General features: G+C 40.5%; 1 protein-coding gene across 1 annotated transcript; it reads left to right on the top strand.

Moving 5' to 3' along the window:
- Positions 1 to 1,965: 1,965 nt before the first annotated feature.
- Positions 1,966 to 5,400, top strand: pck1 (phosphoenolpyruvate carboxykinase 1 (soluble)). Its single transcript, XM_028967787.1, has 10 exons — positions 1,966 to 2,085; positions 2,185 to 2,473; positions 2,582 to 2,766; positions 2,985 to 3,188; positions 3,267 to 3,454; positions 3,569 to 3,731; positions 3,817 to 4,041; positions 4,134 to 4,265; positions 4,416 to 4,511; positions 4,654 to 5,400. Exons 2-10 carry the CDS (start codon positions 2,250 to 2,252, stop codon positions 5,109 to 5,111), a joined length of 1,875 nt encoding a protein of 624 aa, XP_028823620.1. The 5' UTR covers positions 1,966 to 2,085; positions 2,185 to 2,249; the 3' UTR covers positions 5,112 to 5,400.
- The last annotated feature ends 14,332 nt before the right edge of the window (positions 5,401 to 19,732 follow it).

Raw genomic sequence — 19,732 nt, 5'->3', positions numbered from 1 at the left:
AGGTCCATTGTAGTTTATTGGCAGGTTCAGCTCATGCCCTCAGCACCCCTTTGTGCACTGAGCCAGTTGTTAAATTTCCACACGTGGGCCCTGTCAAATCTGAGTGAAGGCGCAAGCCACAATTGCCTGACATTATGAATTGATTGAAGAAACAAACAAAACACAAACATGAACTGGAAACTTGAATGCGAACTGAAAGCGCAGAACAGAAAAGTATGTGATCTTAAATAATGATAGTAAGATTAGTAACACATGGGTTAGTAATTACACGCCAATTGGCGAAATGGAGACACGGCAAAGGTCTGGTCACCGAATGCCTTAATGGTGTCTTCAATGTTGAAAATACAGGCATATGCTTATCAGAAATCATATACCATCAAGTCGGCATATGATTGAACTAAAATTTATTCTGCAGGAAACAGACAGCCAATGTCATTAAAAAAACATTAGTTGAACATTAGTTCTGCACAATGTTTGCGACACACACAGATAGCTGATAGACAATCACTGATAGACAATCAATTTCACATGCTGTTGTGCAGTAGACAACAGGAGGAAATTATAGGCAATTTGCAAGACATCACAAATAAAGGATTGGTTCTGCAGGTGGTGACTACAGACCACTTCTCAGTTCCTATGCATTCTGGGTGATGTTTTGGTCACATTTGAATGCTTTCACTGTAGTGGTAGCATAAAACGGAGTCTACAACCCACACAAGTGGCTCAGGTAGTGCAGCACATCCAGGATGTTACATCAATGCAAGCTGTGGCAAGAAGGTATGCTGTGTCCATCAGCATAGTGTCCAGAGCATGGAGGCACTACCAGGATACAGGCCAGTACATTGGGAGACATGGAGGAGGCCGTAAGAGGACAACAAACTGGCAACAGGAATACTACCTCTGCCTTTGTGCAAGGAGGAGCAGGAGGAAAGCACTGACCTCCACCAGACCACAAATGTGCATGTGTCTACTCAAATGATCATTGGGTTCCTCCTAATGCAGGAAAATGCTCGACCTCATGTGTCAGCAGTTCATGCAAGATGAAGGCATTGGTGCTATGGACTGGCCAGCCTGTTCCCCAGACCTGAATCCAATTGAGCACATCTGGATGCTTTAGTCCAGGTCTGGGAGGAGGTCCCTCAGGAAACGGAGCATGCACAGGTGTTTTAGGGAGGTCATACAGATACGTGGAGGCCACACACTCACTACTGAGCCTCATTTTGACTTGTTTTAAGGACATTACATCAAAGTTGGATCAGCATGTAGTGTGTTTTTCCACTTTAAATTTGAGTGTAACTCCAAATCCAGACCTCCATGGGTTGATAAATTTGATTTCCATTGACACTTTTGTATGATTTTTTAGTCAATACATTCAACTATGTAAAGAACATTTCTATCAAAGAATATTTCAATCATTCTGATCTAGGATGTCTTATATTTGTGTTAACTTTTATTTTTCTGAGCAATGTATATACGTGTCTATTCATGATATCACTAAATACACTAAACACACATTATTTTCACTGGAAGACTGTTTCTCAGCACATTATGTGTGTGTTTCTGTATTATCTCTTGCTGTTCAGTTCGGAACACCAACATCTCAGATAAGAGCTGATAACTGTTTTGTGTGTGTGTGTGCTCACTTGCAAAATGTACCATTATGAAGGGTGACTAAGGTTGCCAGTGCTGCTTCTTTAAAAGTCACATGAAAAGGTTCATCCTGTCAATGTAGAGCCGGGTTGGGAGGTTGAGCCCCAAGTCTGCTGTCCAATGAGAATCATGGAATTATGGCCTACGTCACTAGCACTGTTTCAGAATGGATTGCATCATTTGTGCAGTGGGTCAAAGTTTAGAACCTGATCAGCGGCTGTCCCAAAGGGAAGAATGATTAACAGCACAAGCTGTATATTTTTCTTAGGTTAATGATTTGCACACTATGCAACTATGCTAATGAACAGCTCAAGCCCCATGTGCAAGCCTTCGAGACGTATAAAAGAACTCCTTCAGGCTCGTGTCAATCAAGAAAAACCTAGTAGCCACCAAACAGTTAACCTAGCTGATGAGGTGCACTGATCTCTGTACAAGGTGAGTCCTCTTTTTCCATTTGTACTATTTATTTCTCTTCTAAATCCTACATCTGTCAGCTGATTCTATTTTCTCCCATTTTCTATTTCTTGCTTTCAGGACCATTCTGTGAGGACCACCTCCCGTCTTTTCCAATCTGCAATTAATATTTTTAGAGCTGCCCTATGGCGCCTCAGCTCCCCACCCAGAACAGATCAGGCCCACATGTGGTGCAGGGCGATCTGGGGGCCCTGCCTCCCGCTGTCAGGGAGTTTATTGAAAGCAGCATAATGCTATGCCAGCCAGATGCCCTGCACATCTGCAATGGTTCAGATGAGGAGAACTTGGCTATCCTCACTCAGCTGCAGGAGCAGGGCATGATTAAAAAACTGCCCAAATACGAGAACTGGTGAGTGGAAGTTACCGCTATATACATGCAATGTGATTCTATGATTAGGACCTGTTATTGTGCAGTTGTTTTATTTGTATGTCATGTTGCTGTCTCTGCTTGTTGCAGCTGGCTAGTGAGGACAGATCCCCGAGATGTAGCTCGTGTGGAGAGTAAAACTGTTATAGTAACAAAAGAGCAGCGCGACACAGTACCCTGTCCCCATGGTGATAGACCCTCGCAGCTTGGCCACTGGATGAGCCCAGATGACTTTGACAAGGCTGTTGCTGAGAGGTTCCCTGGATGCATGAAAGGTAGGACCCACCAAATAGAGAACAGCATCATTATACCTTTGCCTCAGTTTATTTTTATCCTATACATATTTCAGATTTTTGTCTGTTGTCAGTCTTAGACAGGCTAAATTATATTTGTTAGAATATAATTTTTCCCTTTTTAATAAATTATTTTTTTAACAGAAAATTGCTGGTGTTTGGATCCCTATATACTACTCCTTTACTATTTTCCATTGCAGGTCGAACCATGTTTGTGATCCCTTACAGTATGGGTCCTATGGGCTCACCCCTCTCCAAGGTGGGGGTAGAGCTGACAGACTCACCCTATGTGGTGGCCAGTATGCGGGTAATGACACGCATGGGCAAAGATGTCCTGAGTGCTATTGGCAGTGGAGAGTTTGTGCGTTGCTTGCACTCGGTGGGCTGTCCTCTTCCACTTAAGGGTGAGTGTCATCAGTGCGACAAAGCACAGCGTGTGACTGAATGAAGGTGCCCTAAATGGGTTGTGTTTTCTGCCTCAGAACCTCTGGTAAATAGCTGGCCATGTAACCCAGAGTACACTCTGATTGCCCACCTGCCTGAGTGCAGGAAGATTGTGTCATACGGAAGTGGATATGGAGGAAATTCTCTCCTTGGGAAGAAATGCTTTGCTCTACGCATCGCCTCACGCATTGCCAAGGAGGAGGGCTGGCTAGCTGAACACATGCTGGTGCGAACACACACACAGATTAACTAAGAATGCCAAATAATTCAGTTAATTAGCATTTTTCAGACTTAGAACTGCTGCACTGAATGCATCTGTTGTCTCTCCATCACCTGGCAGATCCTAGGTATCACCAGCCCCACTGGACAGAAGAAGTACATGGCAGCAGCATTTCCCAGTGCCTGTGGGAAAACCAATTTGGCCATGCTATGTCCCACACTGCCAGGGTGGAAAGTGGAGTGTGTGGGTGACGATATTGCTTGGATGAAATTTGATGCTGAAGGTGAGCGGAGGTCAAAAATCCACTGGATTAATTCTTGAATAAAGTGGGTTGTTTTTTGGAGGATGGTAATACTCTGTCTCTTCAGGAAAGCTACGAGCAATAAACCCAGAGAATGGGTTTTTTGGGGTTGCGCCAGGAACCTCAGCAAAAACCAACCCCAATGCCATGGCAACCATCTGTAAGAACACAATTTTCACTAATGTTGCCGAGACCAGTGATGGGGGTGTGTTCTGGGATGGAATGGACCAGACCCTGCCAAAGGGAGTTACTGTCACCTCCTGGAAGAACAAACCCTGGATGACAGAAGATGGTGAGTGTCTCACAAATCATATTCCCTGTTTCACATCCATCTTCCTGTCTTGCTCTCTAACTCCCATTGTTTTTCGAACCATTACCTCCTAGCTGAGCCCTGCGCGCATCCCAACTCTCGTTTCTGCACACCAGCTGCCCAATGCCCCATCATTGATCCACAGTGGGAGTCACCCGAGGGTGTGCACATTGAGGCCATCATCTTTGGTGGTAGGAGACCTGAGGGTGAGGACACAAACATTCCACACAATCCTATGCACTTTATTAGTTTTTCATTTGCAAGATATTTTTAACTTAATTCTAAAATTAATATTTAACTATAATCTAACATAAAAACATTCTCACACACTCATACTGATGTTTATGAGCCTGCAGGTGTTCCCCTGGTATACGAGGCATTTAACTGGCAGCATGGTGTCTTCATTGGAGCAGCTATGAGATCTGAGGCTACAGCGGCGGCTGAACACAAGGGTGAGTTTTCCATTCCTTTAATTTTATATTCAATTACAAGTCATCAAGATTCAGGGCTAATGAACAGACACTGTCTAGTAATATATGATATGCTATCTTCAGTGTGCTTCACTGTTTTTCAATTATTCTGTTTCCTCATTAGGAAAGGTTATAATGCATGACCCCTTCGCCATGCGCCCCTTCTTTGGTTACAACTTTGGCCACTATCTGTCCCACTGGCTGAGCATGGAGGCCCATCCTAACGTCACACTGCCTAAGATCTTCCATGTCAATTGGTTCCGCAAGAGTGCAGAGGGCAGGTTTCTGTGGCCTGGTTTTGGAGATAATGTACGGGTTTTAGATTGGATCTTCCGTCGGCTGAATGGAGAAGCAGGAGCCATGCCCTCAGCCATTGGGTACATGCCTGCGCCCGGTTCGCTTAACCTATCTGGCATGAAGGAGCCTGTCGACCTGCACCAGCTCTTCCATTTGTCCAGAGATTTCTGGGAGAAGGAAGTACAGGATATCAGGATGTACCTTCACCAAGAGGTAAATAGTGATCTGCCCAATGAGTTGAATGCGCAATTGGAGCAGCTGACTTTGAGAATTCAACACCTCTGAAACAGAAAAAAGGCCAAGGGTAATGGGGGCTAACAGACTACATTGCTGTGTGCTCCATAAGAGAATGTATGATTGGGGATGGCATTACCACATAAGTCATGCTCTCTCTTCATTATTTAACTTGATTTCTCATTTGTTTCTGTAATGTTATTTTAAAATGTAAGTTATTTGTGCTCAGTTTAGTTAACAATATGATTATTTATGTGATTATTTATCTTTTTCTGTCTGATTTTTGTGATCTTTACTTCACTGTATATTTTGTCCAATTAAAGGAAAGGTTTTGTTTAAACTTCTGAAGCATCTTTATCATCATAGGGGTTGCAACATCACTAAAACATTTTACTCGAACATCCCAAACTGCACAAGAGGATTAGGAAGATTATTTATTTATTTATACTACAGAATGCCGAATGCAGCAGCATTACTAATGTTTCTTTGTAAAACACTTTGAGTTGAATGCACTAAAATAAAAAATACCACACAATTAGCAACAATCCACACCAAAGGAGCAAAACATTACACACAACCTATGCTTCACACTTTCTGCAAAACATTACACGCAGTGTAATTTGGCCACACATTAGACACAGATTGTGAGGTGATTTCCTTCCCTGGTTTGCCAATGATAAAACTCATGAACGAATGTAATAATCACATCAACCAGGTGTAGAAACACACATGTGCTGAAAGAGTGCCATAGAAGGCAGCAGGTGACTTCACATTTACATTTACGGCATTTATCAGATGCCCTTATCCAGAGCGACTTACAATCAGTATTTACAGGGACAGTCCCCCCTGGAGCAACTTAGGGTTAAGTGTCTTGCTCAGGGACACAATGGTAGTAAGCAGGATTTGAACCTGGGTCTTTTGGTTCATAGGCGAGTGTGCTACCCACTAGGCTACTACCACCTTCACCTGTCTTCAACAAAAATTGAAAGAAGAACAAAAGTGAGAATGAGAGGATGGGGATAACACAACATCACAGCATTACTGTAAACCAATTGTCTCCAATTTGTAATTGAGTACTGTATTGTACTGTACTGTACTTTTTTTCAATCTGCAGCATCAGTCTGGGTAAGTTTACAGTATTTGTGTACTTGACAGTCTAATTGACTGTGTTTTGAATTTGTTACGGTAGAGTGTATCAGATTGAAATAGTGTGAAGAAAACCTGAAATACTGTGTTACAGATATAAGTCTGTCAAATATTCTGCCAGTAGTTCTGTGTCTTGATGCAAATCTGCTGATGACACTTTGAAACAGACCAAGTGCGAAGGCGTGCCATGGCCAGGTGATGTTGTGTTCATGGCTTGAATTATGAACTTGGAATGACTTACTGACAATACCACCTTTCTATACCCACAGAAAGTTGAAATTGATGCCACATTGAGAAAGGTTGTCTCTTGGTATTGGTCCAAATATACACAATGAGGCCATTTCATGAAAAACACCAAATGGCCTCCCTTGTTTCAAAATGTCTGAAGTGAAACAAACACTCTATGTCTGACATCCACTAAGTCTCTCACAATATCCCTAACTTATTGTGAGTAGTATATATTAGAAAAATAGTCAGATTTTTGTGTCTTCTGCAGAGAATCATGTTCAGTGCATTTATAAAGTGCCATTTGAAATGTTTGTAAAGTGACATGAGAACAATCAATATCTTAAAAGTTGTGGCTGAAACGTTTCATTTTGCCAAAAAAAAAAAGGGTTGTTCTGCAAATTGGGTGTAATGTTTATAAAAAAGGAGTGAGAGTATGGTGGTAGAAAAACAGTAAAATGCTGGTTATTGTAAACGTTTTTTTTTTATCTGTGGAAAGACATAATGTCCAAATGATAATTTTCTCCATCTGGTCCAGTAATGCTGTGATGATGTTATCACTCTGTTTTTTCTTTCCATTTTGTTGAAGACAGGTGAACTCACATACAACCATTTTTAGTGCTGTACATGCATGCTCTTCTCGCTGTACACCAATTACTGCACTTCCAGGAATTGGAGAACTCCAGAAACTCCTGAACCTTACAGATGACACCACCATAGGATGGTAACGAATCTGCATACCAACAGGAAGTTGAGCGGCTCGTACTGTGGTGCAGTCAGCACAGCCTGGAGCTGTTCTCTAGACTGTCGAAATGACAGTAGGCTTTAGGAGATGACCCTCAACACTGCTCGTCCTCACCATATCAGGCACAGTGTCTTCTGTGGAGATCTTAAAGTTCCTGGGTACCACCATCTCCACCATCCTCAAGGACATCTAGCAGAGAATGCACTTGCTTAGGAAACCAAAGAACTACAGTGTTCCAGAGGAGGTGCTGACCCAGTTCTACGCTGCAGTTATATAGTCTGTCCTGTGCTCCTCCATCACAGTCTGGTATGGAGCAGCCACTCAGAAGCACAGGAACAGACTGCAATGGACTGTACAGACGGAAGAAAAGATCATTGGTGCTTAATGTACTTGTTTATTATTTTAGTAATGTGTAATCTTTTGTATTTCTTGTATATATAAGATTTTATATTATATTGTATATTGTCATTGTACAGTGCTTCAGAGACACCATCGACCGGAATCAAAGTCCTTGTATGTATTCCCTCGCATACTTGGCCAATAAATTTGATTCTGATTCCAGAGCTGGTGGATGTAATTATCCTATTCATTCATGAGTGTTATGACTGGCAATCAAGGGCCTTTTTTTTAAACACTGAAGCAACCTCTGTTCTGCTTTCTCATAAACCGATAAAGATTTTTGGAGATAAAAGTCGGAGGAACAGCGGCTCTCTACAGAGCTTGGCGTAGGCGTGCACGATGTGAAACTACGTCAGTGGGGATTCCGCACTGCGCTCCCGTCCATTCACCTGGCGAACACTTCAAATAAAGTGGACGGGTTGCTGCTTCACAACCAGACCAACAAGGACTTTGCACGTTCTGTTGCCCTTTGCTTCACTGAAACTAGGCTCAGTGAATGCACCCTTGATGGCGCGTTCAACCTGCCGGGTTTACAGCTGTCACAAAAATAGCTTGAGACAGTACAGTGAGCACCTGTACATGCTAATGAAAACCCCAGTGTGGAGGAAGCGCAAGGAGGCTGGTGACTTATCACGACATAAATATCTGAGTGTAACCTCAGCCTGCAACATCCATGACACTCGCGTAAAAACACCAAGCTGAATATGACATGAAAACAGGCAGGGAAAAAGGGAACAATCTTACTGCTAGAGTTGAGGTGAGTTGAGTTGGGTTAAGTATTCCAAACAATCAAAACGGAATCACATGAGAGTAGCTCCATCACACAGACTGTGTGACAGGGATTTCTGGGAAATAAAAGGGCAGCGGAGTGTGCTTTTATATTAATAAAGGTTAGTGTACTAATGTCAAGTGTACAAGTGAAATGTACAAGTGATTTTTCTTCCTTCATCCTGGTTGGAGTCTACATTCCTCCTCAGGCCAACGTGAGCAAAGTGCTGTGCACACTGGCCAACCAGATCACCACCCTGGTAAGAAAATTTCCCAATTCCCTTTTTATTGTTCTTGGGGATTTTAACAGAGTAAAACTAAACATTGACTGTCCCACCAGGGACAACACCACTCTAGACTACTCACTCTGGGACATTCTGATCATTGCCTGGTCCATCTTATTCCAGTTTATAGGCAACAGCTTAAACATGCCAAGCCACTTGTAAAGAAGTGGACCAATGCAGCAAAGCAGGAACTGCCAGATTGTATTGACTGAACGGATTGGACTGTCTTCGAAGCTGCATCTGATAATTTTAATTAGCTGACAGACACTGTTACATCATACATCAGCTCTTGTGAAGATGTGTGTGTGCCAACCAACCAAGACCTTCTGCATTTACAATGACAATAAACCATGGTTAACTCCAAAACTGCAACATCTTCACCAGGTCAAGGAGGAAGCCTATAGAAGTGGTGACCGGGATCTGTAAAAGCAGACTAGGAGCACACTGGCTGTAGCTCTCCACACTGATGCAGGGTTGAAAAGCGTTCTTTCAGTTTCTCAGAGTAGCTTCTTTTAGCCACTTTGATCAAAGTGGCTAAAAGAAGCTACTCTGAGAAACTGAAAGAACGCTTTTCAACCCTGCATCAGTGTGGAGAGCTACAGACGACCCAAGTCTGGCAGATGAGCAAACAGCTTCTAGTGCAGGTTTGAGATGGACAGATTTACACCCCTCACCCACACAACCCCAGAGTCAATGAGCCCATGAGATGGTGTATACCTCTCCTCCCTCAGAACCTGTGCTGATCAGCTGCCTCTCATCTTCACCCACATCTTCAATAGATCCCTGGAGCTATGAGAAGTTACCTCCTGCTTTAAACGCTCCACCATCATCCCAGTTCCCAAGAAATCCACTATCACAGCATTGAATGACTACAGACTAGTCGCCTTGACATCTGTGGTCATGAAATCCTTTGAACGCCTGGTTTTAACCCATCATCAGTAATCAGAAGGTTGCCAGTACGAAGGTGCCAAGGTGCCACTGAGCAAAGTGCCGTTTCCACACACTGTGGATCAAGTTCAGCTGCTTTAATTTTCACCATCATTGATTTTCATCCCCAATCAAATTACGTAAAAACTTGCGTTCTTACAGATCCAGTTTGCTTATCACAAAGAGAGTAAACAGTGCTCAGATACAGACAAAAAGTCAGCTCTGACGTCAAAACATACGTATCAAAATTGAGCTGTTATCAGCAGGGTAACATGGTCATCAAGGTCAGCAGATCAGCACTTGCAGCACACATGGCAACCCAGTCTCACAGGCCTGATACACCAATTTCAGAACTGGAAATCTCATCTTTGTCCCTTCTTTCATTTATTTATTCATTGTTGAATTCTTTTGTTCATAGTTTTTGTGTTGTTATTTTTATATTGATAATTTTTTTTTAATTTGAGGCACTTCCTGGGTCTCCACTTCTGTGTTCCCCAGAGTTTTGTTCTTGTCATTCCCTAATGACCTTGATTGTAATTTCCTTGTTAATTACCTGTCAAATTAACTCTAGATTTACCTACTGGCATCCTGCTGATCTATCTCGGGACATTGTCTCTTTGATTACTGGCACCAGAAAGTTTTCTGACCAGCAATCCACTATGGCACCAACGGGACACATGATTGCTCTTACAAATAGAATTGAAATGCATGCCATCAGTTCATGAATTGCAGTCCGGCTCTGTTCTGCAGGCTTGATGGACTGTATACTCCCTGATGGTCTGCAGCACTCCCACGTCTAACAGGCAAAGGAAGCTTTGGAGCACACTTGTAATTTTATGCTGCTGGACGATAAACAAATAGAGAATGGTACATTTACATTTACATTATTTATCAGACGCCCTTATCCAGAGCGACTTACAATCAGTAGTTACAGGGACAGTCCCCCTGGAGCAACTTAAGGTTAAGTGTCTTGCTCAGGGACACAATGATAGTAAGTGGGATTTGAACCTGGGTCTCCTGGTTCACAGGCGAGTGTCTTACCCACTAGGCTACTACCACCCTTATTTACATGAACCTCACTCTAAATTTATATAAATATGTACTATGACAATGAAAATCCTTAGCAGCCTTTGTGGGTCAGAAATGTCCAGAAGCACAATTACTGTGCTATCATTGCACTACTTGATCATGATCCTGTAATCTCTGGTCTGGTTCTGAACTAAGCGCACGTTGTTTCTGTCTTCATGCAGTTGTTTGTCTTTATGCAGTTGGACAAGCTGTCCCAGCATGCGTCATAAGTCTTGTGTTATGGAGTCCATCTGCTGTTTGATCCTGAACTTGTTCCAATTGCTTCCATTCAATATTGTTCTGTTCTTGCTGTGGTGTGGGAAGTGTTTGTGGACAGAAGACCTGCCTCATTTATCTGTTAACAAGTTCATAACTATCCCCCAGTTTTCTAGACCATGTTGTGTTAGCATTTCAAGCATCAGTTTAGCATTCTCATGGTACTGACATTGGCATGTCTTATGATCTGACAGTCCTGGTGCTGTCAGATCTTTTTCAGTTATTCCTGTTTGTCAGCTGTCATTTGCGCTGCATTATGGTTGAAATTCTGAAGTAATTGTTTGAATGCATGCAGGTTTGATCATTAAGCTTCCTCTTCCATGTTGTGTTTTATGTAATGCAAAATTGCCTTGTCTGGTGAATTAGCCGCTATTTTTACAGAACCTAGCAGAGCCTAGCAAAATCACGTTCTTGTTGGCAGACATTTTTTGTTTAAATTTATCAATGAGTGCATTGTGGAACAGCAAAGTTTTCTTGATTAAGGGGTTTTTGAGTTGCCGACTCCACAGGAACTTCTCTGTTTTTTATCTTGGTTATTCCTGAAGTTTTTTTCTAGGTTGTTTTCATAACCAATGCATTTTCATTTTGTTCCTATCCTTTGTTACCTCTTGAAGTTTATTTCTCATAGCTTTCATCTGTCTAGAGTGTCTCTTTCTTGTTTTCTTTCTGTTCCTTTCTCCTGCTATGGCCTACTTTGAGCTGGCTTGTGTATGGCCTTATCACGACCTGAGGGAGTTTCTGGGTGATCTGAGCCCTTTGTCTTAAATTCTCTTGAATTGTTTCCAAGAATTTCTCTGACTTCTCTTTTCCCTTTCATTCAAGTAATTCAGATTTTTTATCTTCCAGAATGGGGAGAAAATGACTGAGCACAACACCTGCACCACCTATTTCCTTGTTCCTGTGAGGGTCAGCTTATCCGGGACCATGATATGACCCCTCCCTCCTAGGAGAGCCACAGATGGTCGCCAGCTCCCTACGATAGTCTGTGATGAGAGATGTGCAGGACAAGAGGTTAGTCTTCCCAGTGTAATAACAATTAAGTACAGGTAAAATGTAGTCATCCAAAAAAAAATTTTATTAGTAGTAACTTATTAAAGTACGAGTTAATGGATTAAATCTGATTGTACAAGCTACCTTATACAGTGGGCACAAAAAGTATTCAGATCCCCTTAAATTTTTCACTCTTTCTTATATTGCAGCCATTTAAGTAATTTTTTTCCTCATTAATGTACACACCCATACTGACAAACAACCCCACAAATTTGTTGATGTTTTTGCAGATTGTATTGAGACCTTTTGCTGTGACACTCATAAATTTAACTCAGGTTCTGTCCATTTCTTCTGATCATCCTTGAGATGGTTTCAAAACTCAATTTGAGTGGAGCTGTGTTTGATTAAAAAAAAAAAAAAAGTTAAGTGATGATACACAGCAGCACAGCACATGGTGCACACAGTGAAATTTGTCCTCTGCATTTAACCCATCACCCTGAGTGAGCAGTGGGCAGCCATGACAAGCAACCTTCTGAGTACGGGGCCACTTCCTTAACCGCTAGACCACCACTGCCCATACTGATTGGACTTGGTTAGGAAAGCCACACACCTGTCTATATATGACCTTACAGCTCACAATGCATGTCAGAGCAAATGAGAATCATGAGGTCAAAGGAACTGCCTGAAAAGCTCAGAGACAGAATTGTGGGAAGGCACAGATCTGGCCAAAAGCCTTGGTGAGAAAAGAACCCAAAGGTCACTGTGGCTGAGCTCCAGAAATGCAGTCGGGAGATGTAGAACCAGTGAGTGGCCTGACGGAAACCTCTCCTTAGTGCAAGACACATGAAAGCCCCCATGGAGTTTGTTTAAAAAACATACACCTGAAGGAATGGTGAGAAATAAGGTTTCTGGTCTGATGAGACCAAGATAAAATATTTTTGCCTGAACCAGATACTGCTCATGATCTAGACAAAAAAACTTCTCCAGAGTGCTCAGGACCTCAGACTGGGCTGAAGGTTTATCTTCTAACTGTCACATGACTCCAATAAATTGGCAAGATGGCCAGTCAGTCGCTCAGTCATTGATTGCCATTCATCAAACTCGACTCGGCTCCTTCTTCACCTCAACCAAGTCAGATTGATCCTGTTCATCTCCTCACCTCTCAACTCTTCCCCATCATCCTGTCCCTTCCTCAATTCAACCTAAAACGTGAACAACAACATCCATGTGGTGTTGAGGCTCACGCCAGCTCTCGTTTGCATGTTGAACTAGAGGAAACTTACCTGCCTCCTTGCCTCCCATCGCATCGTCAATATGAGGTGTTGTGTGTACATTAATGAGGAAAAAAATACTTAAATTATTTTATCAAATTGCTGCAATATAACAATTAGTGAAAATTTTAAGGCGGTCTAAATACTTTCCGTACCCACTGTATATGCTAATTATATGCGTTAGCATTTATATATTAAATAAAACAGCTAAACAAAAATGCTAATTCTACAGAATTTTCTACAGAAAAATTACAAACGCTCGAAGGGTATCATTACCAGCATCTTAACATTATTGTATTTTGAGAAAAATGTAGCCACCAATTAAAACTGGTTATTGGCAATGTTGTAGTCTTCCTTAACTGCACCTACGCCATGCAAATCCGCACTACTCATCACTGTATACTTTGTCCGGCACCATGTGTTACATTGATTGGCCACATGTTACATTGTAAAGGCACATGAGACGACTGCGCATCAACAAGCCAAGTATGTCTGCACTGCCAGATGAAAACAGAGATCAATACCTGGTCATGCTAATCAAATAATGTGAACTGCAGGGTCAAAGCCCAAAATCACATATAATGTATTTGAACCTATGAACCTATACAACTATGAATGTCTAATCAATGCAGATGAGATATGAAACAAACAGTATTCAATGTGCTTGCTGACAACTGTATGGTGAAAAACATGGTTTTGGTTCATCTATTTGTAAATTTGAAGCAGTTGGTGTCTCACAAGCCACGAACCTCACACCATGTCACTGGTGTATAGGGCTTAATTGGCTTAGCATTATTGGTTTTGTTTTGTGGTCAACAAGCATGTCTTCGTTTGGGTGGTGGAGAACAGAGGACCAGGGAGACAAACCACCATCACATGTCCACCACATCGCCTTGTCACCCAAAAAAACAAGTCTGGCATTAACAGAACTGTCCAAGCTGCTGTAAACAGGCAACTCATAATTTAACAGAACAATAACAGGTACTTTGAACCTTAGCACACACTTGGCCACAGGGCTATCCTCATTCAGTCAGTGCTAAATGGACAGCCCTGATTTGTTCTGGCTGCGGTGTTGTGCAATTGCTAGAATCTGCCTGTTCCAGATAAAGCTTATCACAATTACACTTTAACTGTGATGTTGAAAGACATATCCAGCTAACATTGAGTTGCAGCATTCCAACCATACATTCCAGAGAGCTTCAAGCCATGTTCCAGGAGCTTAACATTGGATGATGAGGCAAAGGAACATATATTTGCCATTTTTATGAGTTTGTCTCAAATATGTAAAGAACAATGTGTTCATTGTAAACTCATCCCAACTCATCAAACTCAAACTCATCCAATTACCAATATTTAAAAGAGTACATGTAAAAAGTAACTTATTACTCATCCTGAAAGACTTGTCAGGACACGCTTTTACTAAATGTTTTTTTTCTTTACAATTTTTAATCTTGATGAAGAATTCTAAGAGCTTGTTTCAATTCAAGGGGCAGGTCGTGCATTTACATTTTGCACATATATCAAAAGCATTTGATAATCAAATGCGCAGACAGAACTAATGTGCAGGACATATAAGATGTGAAGTCAATCATTATAAATTTTCAAATAAAAATATAATGTTAATGTTAAGACAGTGTTGACGTATGTCTGTTCCACATCAAACTTAGCAAAGTTCTTGGGCACCCTCTGCTGGATCTGACTGATGCATTATGAAGCAGGTGGAATATCTTCCTTTAGTCTTTGCTAATAAATCCACTTCTTGACTGATCCAAAATGAAATGATAGTCTTCATACACTTTCTGATTCATTAAAGCAACACTTTTTTTAAAACTTATAAATGAAACAGAGAGAACAGAATGAAATAAACATGGGATTTATTTGTTGCTTTCTGTTAATTGGCAAACTAAAATGTTTTTCAGCATAGTCTCATCTGATACTAGTATTAAACTTTTAAATTGACAGGATTTAAAATACAAAACAAAGAGCCCTGAACTCAGAATTTACTTCATCATTTGCTTCTCTTTTCATATGAATAAGTTTAACTATTGCAAAAAGGCAATAGCAACAGTGCTTTTAAAATAGAAAAGTCATTTAGACAGACTGAACATGGCAAGTGATGCTTCTGGTGGGCCTTTACAGCCACTGATTTGCCTCAGTCTCATTTGTTTCGCTACTTCCAAATCCGTAGTATTGTTTCACAAACATTCCAGGGTTTTCCTCTCCTTCCCCCCAAACAACACTGGGAAGACATGTTCTCCCTTAATCCTAATAGTAAAGGAGTATTCTCAAAACTCTACAACTTGAATTTATCCTTCAACACCCTCCCACATACTAAAGGTAAATTACCATGAAGTTGAAGGTGAAGTTGACTTTATTGTCATTTCAGCTATAAACATGTTAGACAGCACATAGTGATATGAAATGATGTCAATTCAGAACCTGGTGCTACTTTGAAATGTTACATTGTAGCATTGTAGAAATGTAACATTTGAAAGATTAGACAAAGAACAATTACTGACATAAAGTGCACGTGTGTGACAGACAAACTGGGCTTACATAAGGAGACACAGGCAGTGCAAGAATAACATTTAACAATAAAACATGTACACAACAATGAGTCAGACAGTGCTAAACAGGTGAAATGAAAAATAAATAAATGTTCAAAGTAAAATAGTGCAAATATTGCTGTGCAAAATAGATCGATGCATGAATAGATGATATTACAGATAGATAATCATACAATATAACAGAGGTAGAGTGTGTGAGTGTGCGTGTGTGTCAGTCCAGAGGGGTGAGTGGGTCGAGGCTGTTGCAGAGTCTGGCAGTGAGGGCCAGAATGCTTCGGTACCTTTTTCTGGATGGTAGAATGGTGAAGAGTGCATGTGAAGGATGTGTAGATTCCATGGGAACATGAATTAGGTCTTCAATTTATTGAGAAAATATTGGATGCAGCAGTTGATTACATTAGATTGACCACTTCATGTGCGCATCTTGGACTGATCCAAATCAAAGTTGTATATCAGTCTCACCTATCAAAATCACAACTCTCATCTATATATCCGGATGTGGATAATGAGTGTGGTAAGGGTTGCAGATCTCCCTGCAACTTGTCTCACATGCTTTTTCTCTGCCAAAATTTGTTTTCTTTTTGGCTAAGTTTATTTGACATCATGTCCAAGATTTATAGGTTGACCATACATCCCTCTCCACTGACAACCATTTTCGGAGTCCCTGATGTTTCTCTCCCACTCTCCCCTGTGCCACAAGATGTTCTAGCTTCTGCATACTGCAACACTTTTGTCCACTAATGCTCACACTACTTCATAGTGGCTTAAAGAAACTTGGCTCAACCAAAAGGTTTTATCATAAATGACAACCTTTCATTTAACATGTTATTGATCTGTTGAACTTAACTGTTTCAACTTTTGCCTATAGACGGACAGGAGCAAAATGGAACGGTGATCTGATTTGCTGAAGAGATTACGGCAAATTCTCATCCCATAAAACGATTTAACATTGGTCCAGAACCCATTCTTATTAAGTGTTGTGTTAAATGCATTGAATTTTTCCTTGAGTTGCCATTGATTTAAGTTCCCAACCTTTATAAGCACTGCCTCTGTGTGCAAGGTTAACAGTTCCCTAAATGCCCAGTCAGTATACGCATGTGTGGGAATACAAATAGCTATAATAGTCATTTATTCCGACCAATTTGTACCAAGCAGGGTCATCATCCCAGAACATTGAAGGTAGGTTGTGTGACTCCCAACAATCTTCCAGGACACACAGAATAATGAAAAATAATTGATCCTAATTATTTATCATAACTATATAAAAGTATAGCATTTTATGTGCAAATAGGTTACATTTCGCATTATTTTACTTTATCAACACTCCTAGACATATGTTAACTCATAATCTTTCAATACTTAAAATGTATGGGAATATCTTATAAAATAGGCATAGGTGAAGGTTGTCATGGGTAATTCACATAGGCGGTTGATCTGTCATTCTCAGTGTTGTCAGGCAGCATTCGGGGAGAAACAAGCAGATGAGGGTTTTTTCTTTTTTCATTTTAATTCTTCTGAATTCCATGTTTTCCATTATAAATATATTTATTCACCGGAAAACAGCATGATTATGGAGTGGATGTGAACAAGGAACAAATGCAGTAAGACAAATCACATTCAACCACTGTTCAAAAAAAGTGCTATTACACATTTCGTAAAATAAAAGTGCTTCACATTTGAAATCAACATAAAAACCTATCCTAACATTGTGACACTTGCATTATGAACTGTAATCGTGTTAATAAAATCATGGTTTTAATCAGCTGGTTTGTTTGCATGACCTAGAGTTTGCTGAACTGTGCGGAGGTTGTGGGCAAGTTGTGGGCAGCATGTTCGCCATATCTGACTGCAAGTTTACATTGCATTAGTAAACCAGAAACACGTGTAGTTGGCTGCAGTGGTAAAAAACATGAATTATACCCAATTACACCTTTTACAAAGAATTGCATTTCATTTGTCGGATTTCGTGATTCTGTCCGCTTTTTCCATGTCACTGAATAGATAGATATGCATTCATTGATAAAATAGCACAAGTGATGGTATTCGTTTTGACTCTTTATTTTAGGGGGGGTGCCATCCCTCCTCGTCTCCCCTCAACTTGAGTACTGATTAGAAAGGACTGTATTCACTCCAAACACAACTACTGCTCTGGTTTAATCTGCTCTAATGATGGTAATACACTCACTAAGTCACTATTCTAGTTGTATAAAAAGATTATCCAACCCAATCTACAATCTTATCTGTACTCATCTGCATTCTGTAACTCCTTAAACTGCTCAAAAAATCTTACTTCTTAGGAACTAAATCAACATCCAAAACTGACAGTATTTCAATTGAAAATGATAACTGTTTCATCTCCACACCCAGGCTCTGGAACTCACCCTTTAAATCCCCACTTACAAACCATCTGTACTCAGTGTACTGAGTCACTTGCATAGTCTAATTGATTTATAGTATATATGACTTTTAATCTTGCTTTATTATGCCTTTAAATCATGTCTTTTATTGTTGTTTTGCTGTATGTTCATTGTACAGTGTCCTTGTGTGTCAAGAAGGTGCCTATAAATAAAATTATAATAAAAATCAAATATAAATTAAATGTATTACTCTGCAAATTGGGCTCAGTGAGTAATCCGTTCACTGAACATATGCCACACAGTACATTGAGTGAAGGATTCACACTGAATATGCACCATTCACTTGCAAATTGTCACAACGAGTCACACATTTTCAGGTTTTATACACTACTTATTACCTGCTGTGTGCTACTGAATGTGAGTTGCTGCAGTGCCAGTTTGTTTTCTCCGAGCTACACTTGAACACAACACCAGGACATGCCACCACATCTCACACCCGACCATCTGAATGTTCACTGTTGTTGACTGCTCTTTAATCACTACTCTGCAATCTCATTGAACAGAACTATTTGCTTAGCCTTATTACTTTATTATATTTTATTTATTTTTGTAACTATTACTTTTAATATGCTTAGTCAAAACAGGGCTACAAGATACATTTCACTGCGTGTTGTACTGCTATAACTACGCACGTGACAAATATACATATACAACAATATACATCTTGAATTTATTGCCTGCTACAGCTAGTTAGCCTCACTATCGTCTCATTGCTTCAAGTCTAACGTTTTAAGTTTGTTTTATCTGGAAACTAAATCTGTTGAAAAAAAACTGAGAACGGTCGCCTTCAGAGGAAGGTGTACGTGTAGTCGGTTGGCTCCACCTGCTGGCGTTTGTACAAATAAAAGCGATCTGGTTTTGACAAAGATGTGTAAATCGTCTCTTCTATGTACGTCGCGACGACGGCTCGCCACAATATCTTTCAAGGTATTATTGACTGAAAAGTTATTTCATTTGAGCATTTTTGTGTAAAATGCGTCACACCAAACGTGAACTGAAGCAGGAGAGCCGGACACATTTTTTTTTTACATAACTCACCTTGTAGATATCTCACCTTCTAACTTTCAGTGTCTTTCAGGGTTGCAGTTCTGCTTCCTGTAAAGAGAAACCCTCACTACCCAAAGGTCTCCAAACAATTGCCCTTTAAAAAAATAATATGGCGTCACACCATATGATACCCATTTTGGGACAAAATGTTTTAGTTAAGGGTGGCTTCAAAATATTATGCATGAACTCACAAGTAGACGTCTGGGTTATCAATATATGATTAAACAGAAAATTAATTAATTTTAATGTTTTTTATTCAAACTTTTTGAAATGTACTTGAGCTTTTCCTAGGTTGACACCAAATTGTGAACCAATGGAAGATTAATCCCACCTTGATTTAATCTTGCTATACACTATTGAGATGTTTGTTCAGTAGGATGAACAGTCCTGTTACGTTTCTGCAATTTCGAACGCCCACCGCTACACGTGTATCATTGGTTGTGGAACACATAAGCACTGGAGGTTGATTCATCACCGACCAATCAGAAACAAGCATCAGTAACTTATGAATATGTAGATATGTGACGTTGGTTCCTTTTTAA

This window comes from Denticeps clupeoides, chromosome 2, assembly GCF_900700375.1.
Source record: "Denticeps clupeoides chromosome 2, fDenClu1.1, whole genome shotgun sequence".
Taxonomy (NCBI): domain Eukaryota; kingdom Metazoa; phylum Chordata; class Actinopteri; order Clupeiformes; family Denticipitidae; genus Denticeps; species Denticeps clupeoides.
Note: the sequence above shows the minus strand (reverse complement) of the source record. Positions and strands in the feature narration are given on the sequence as shown.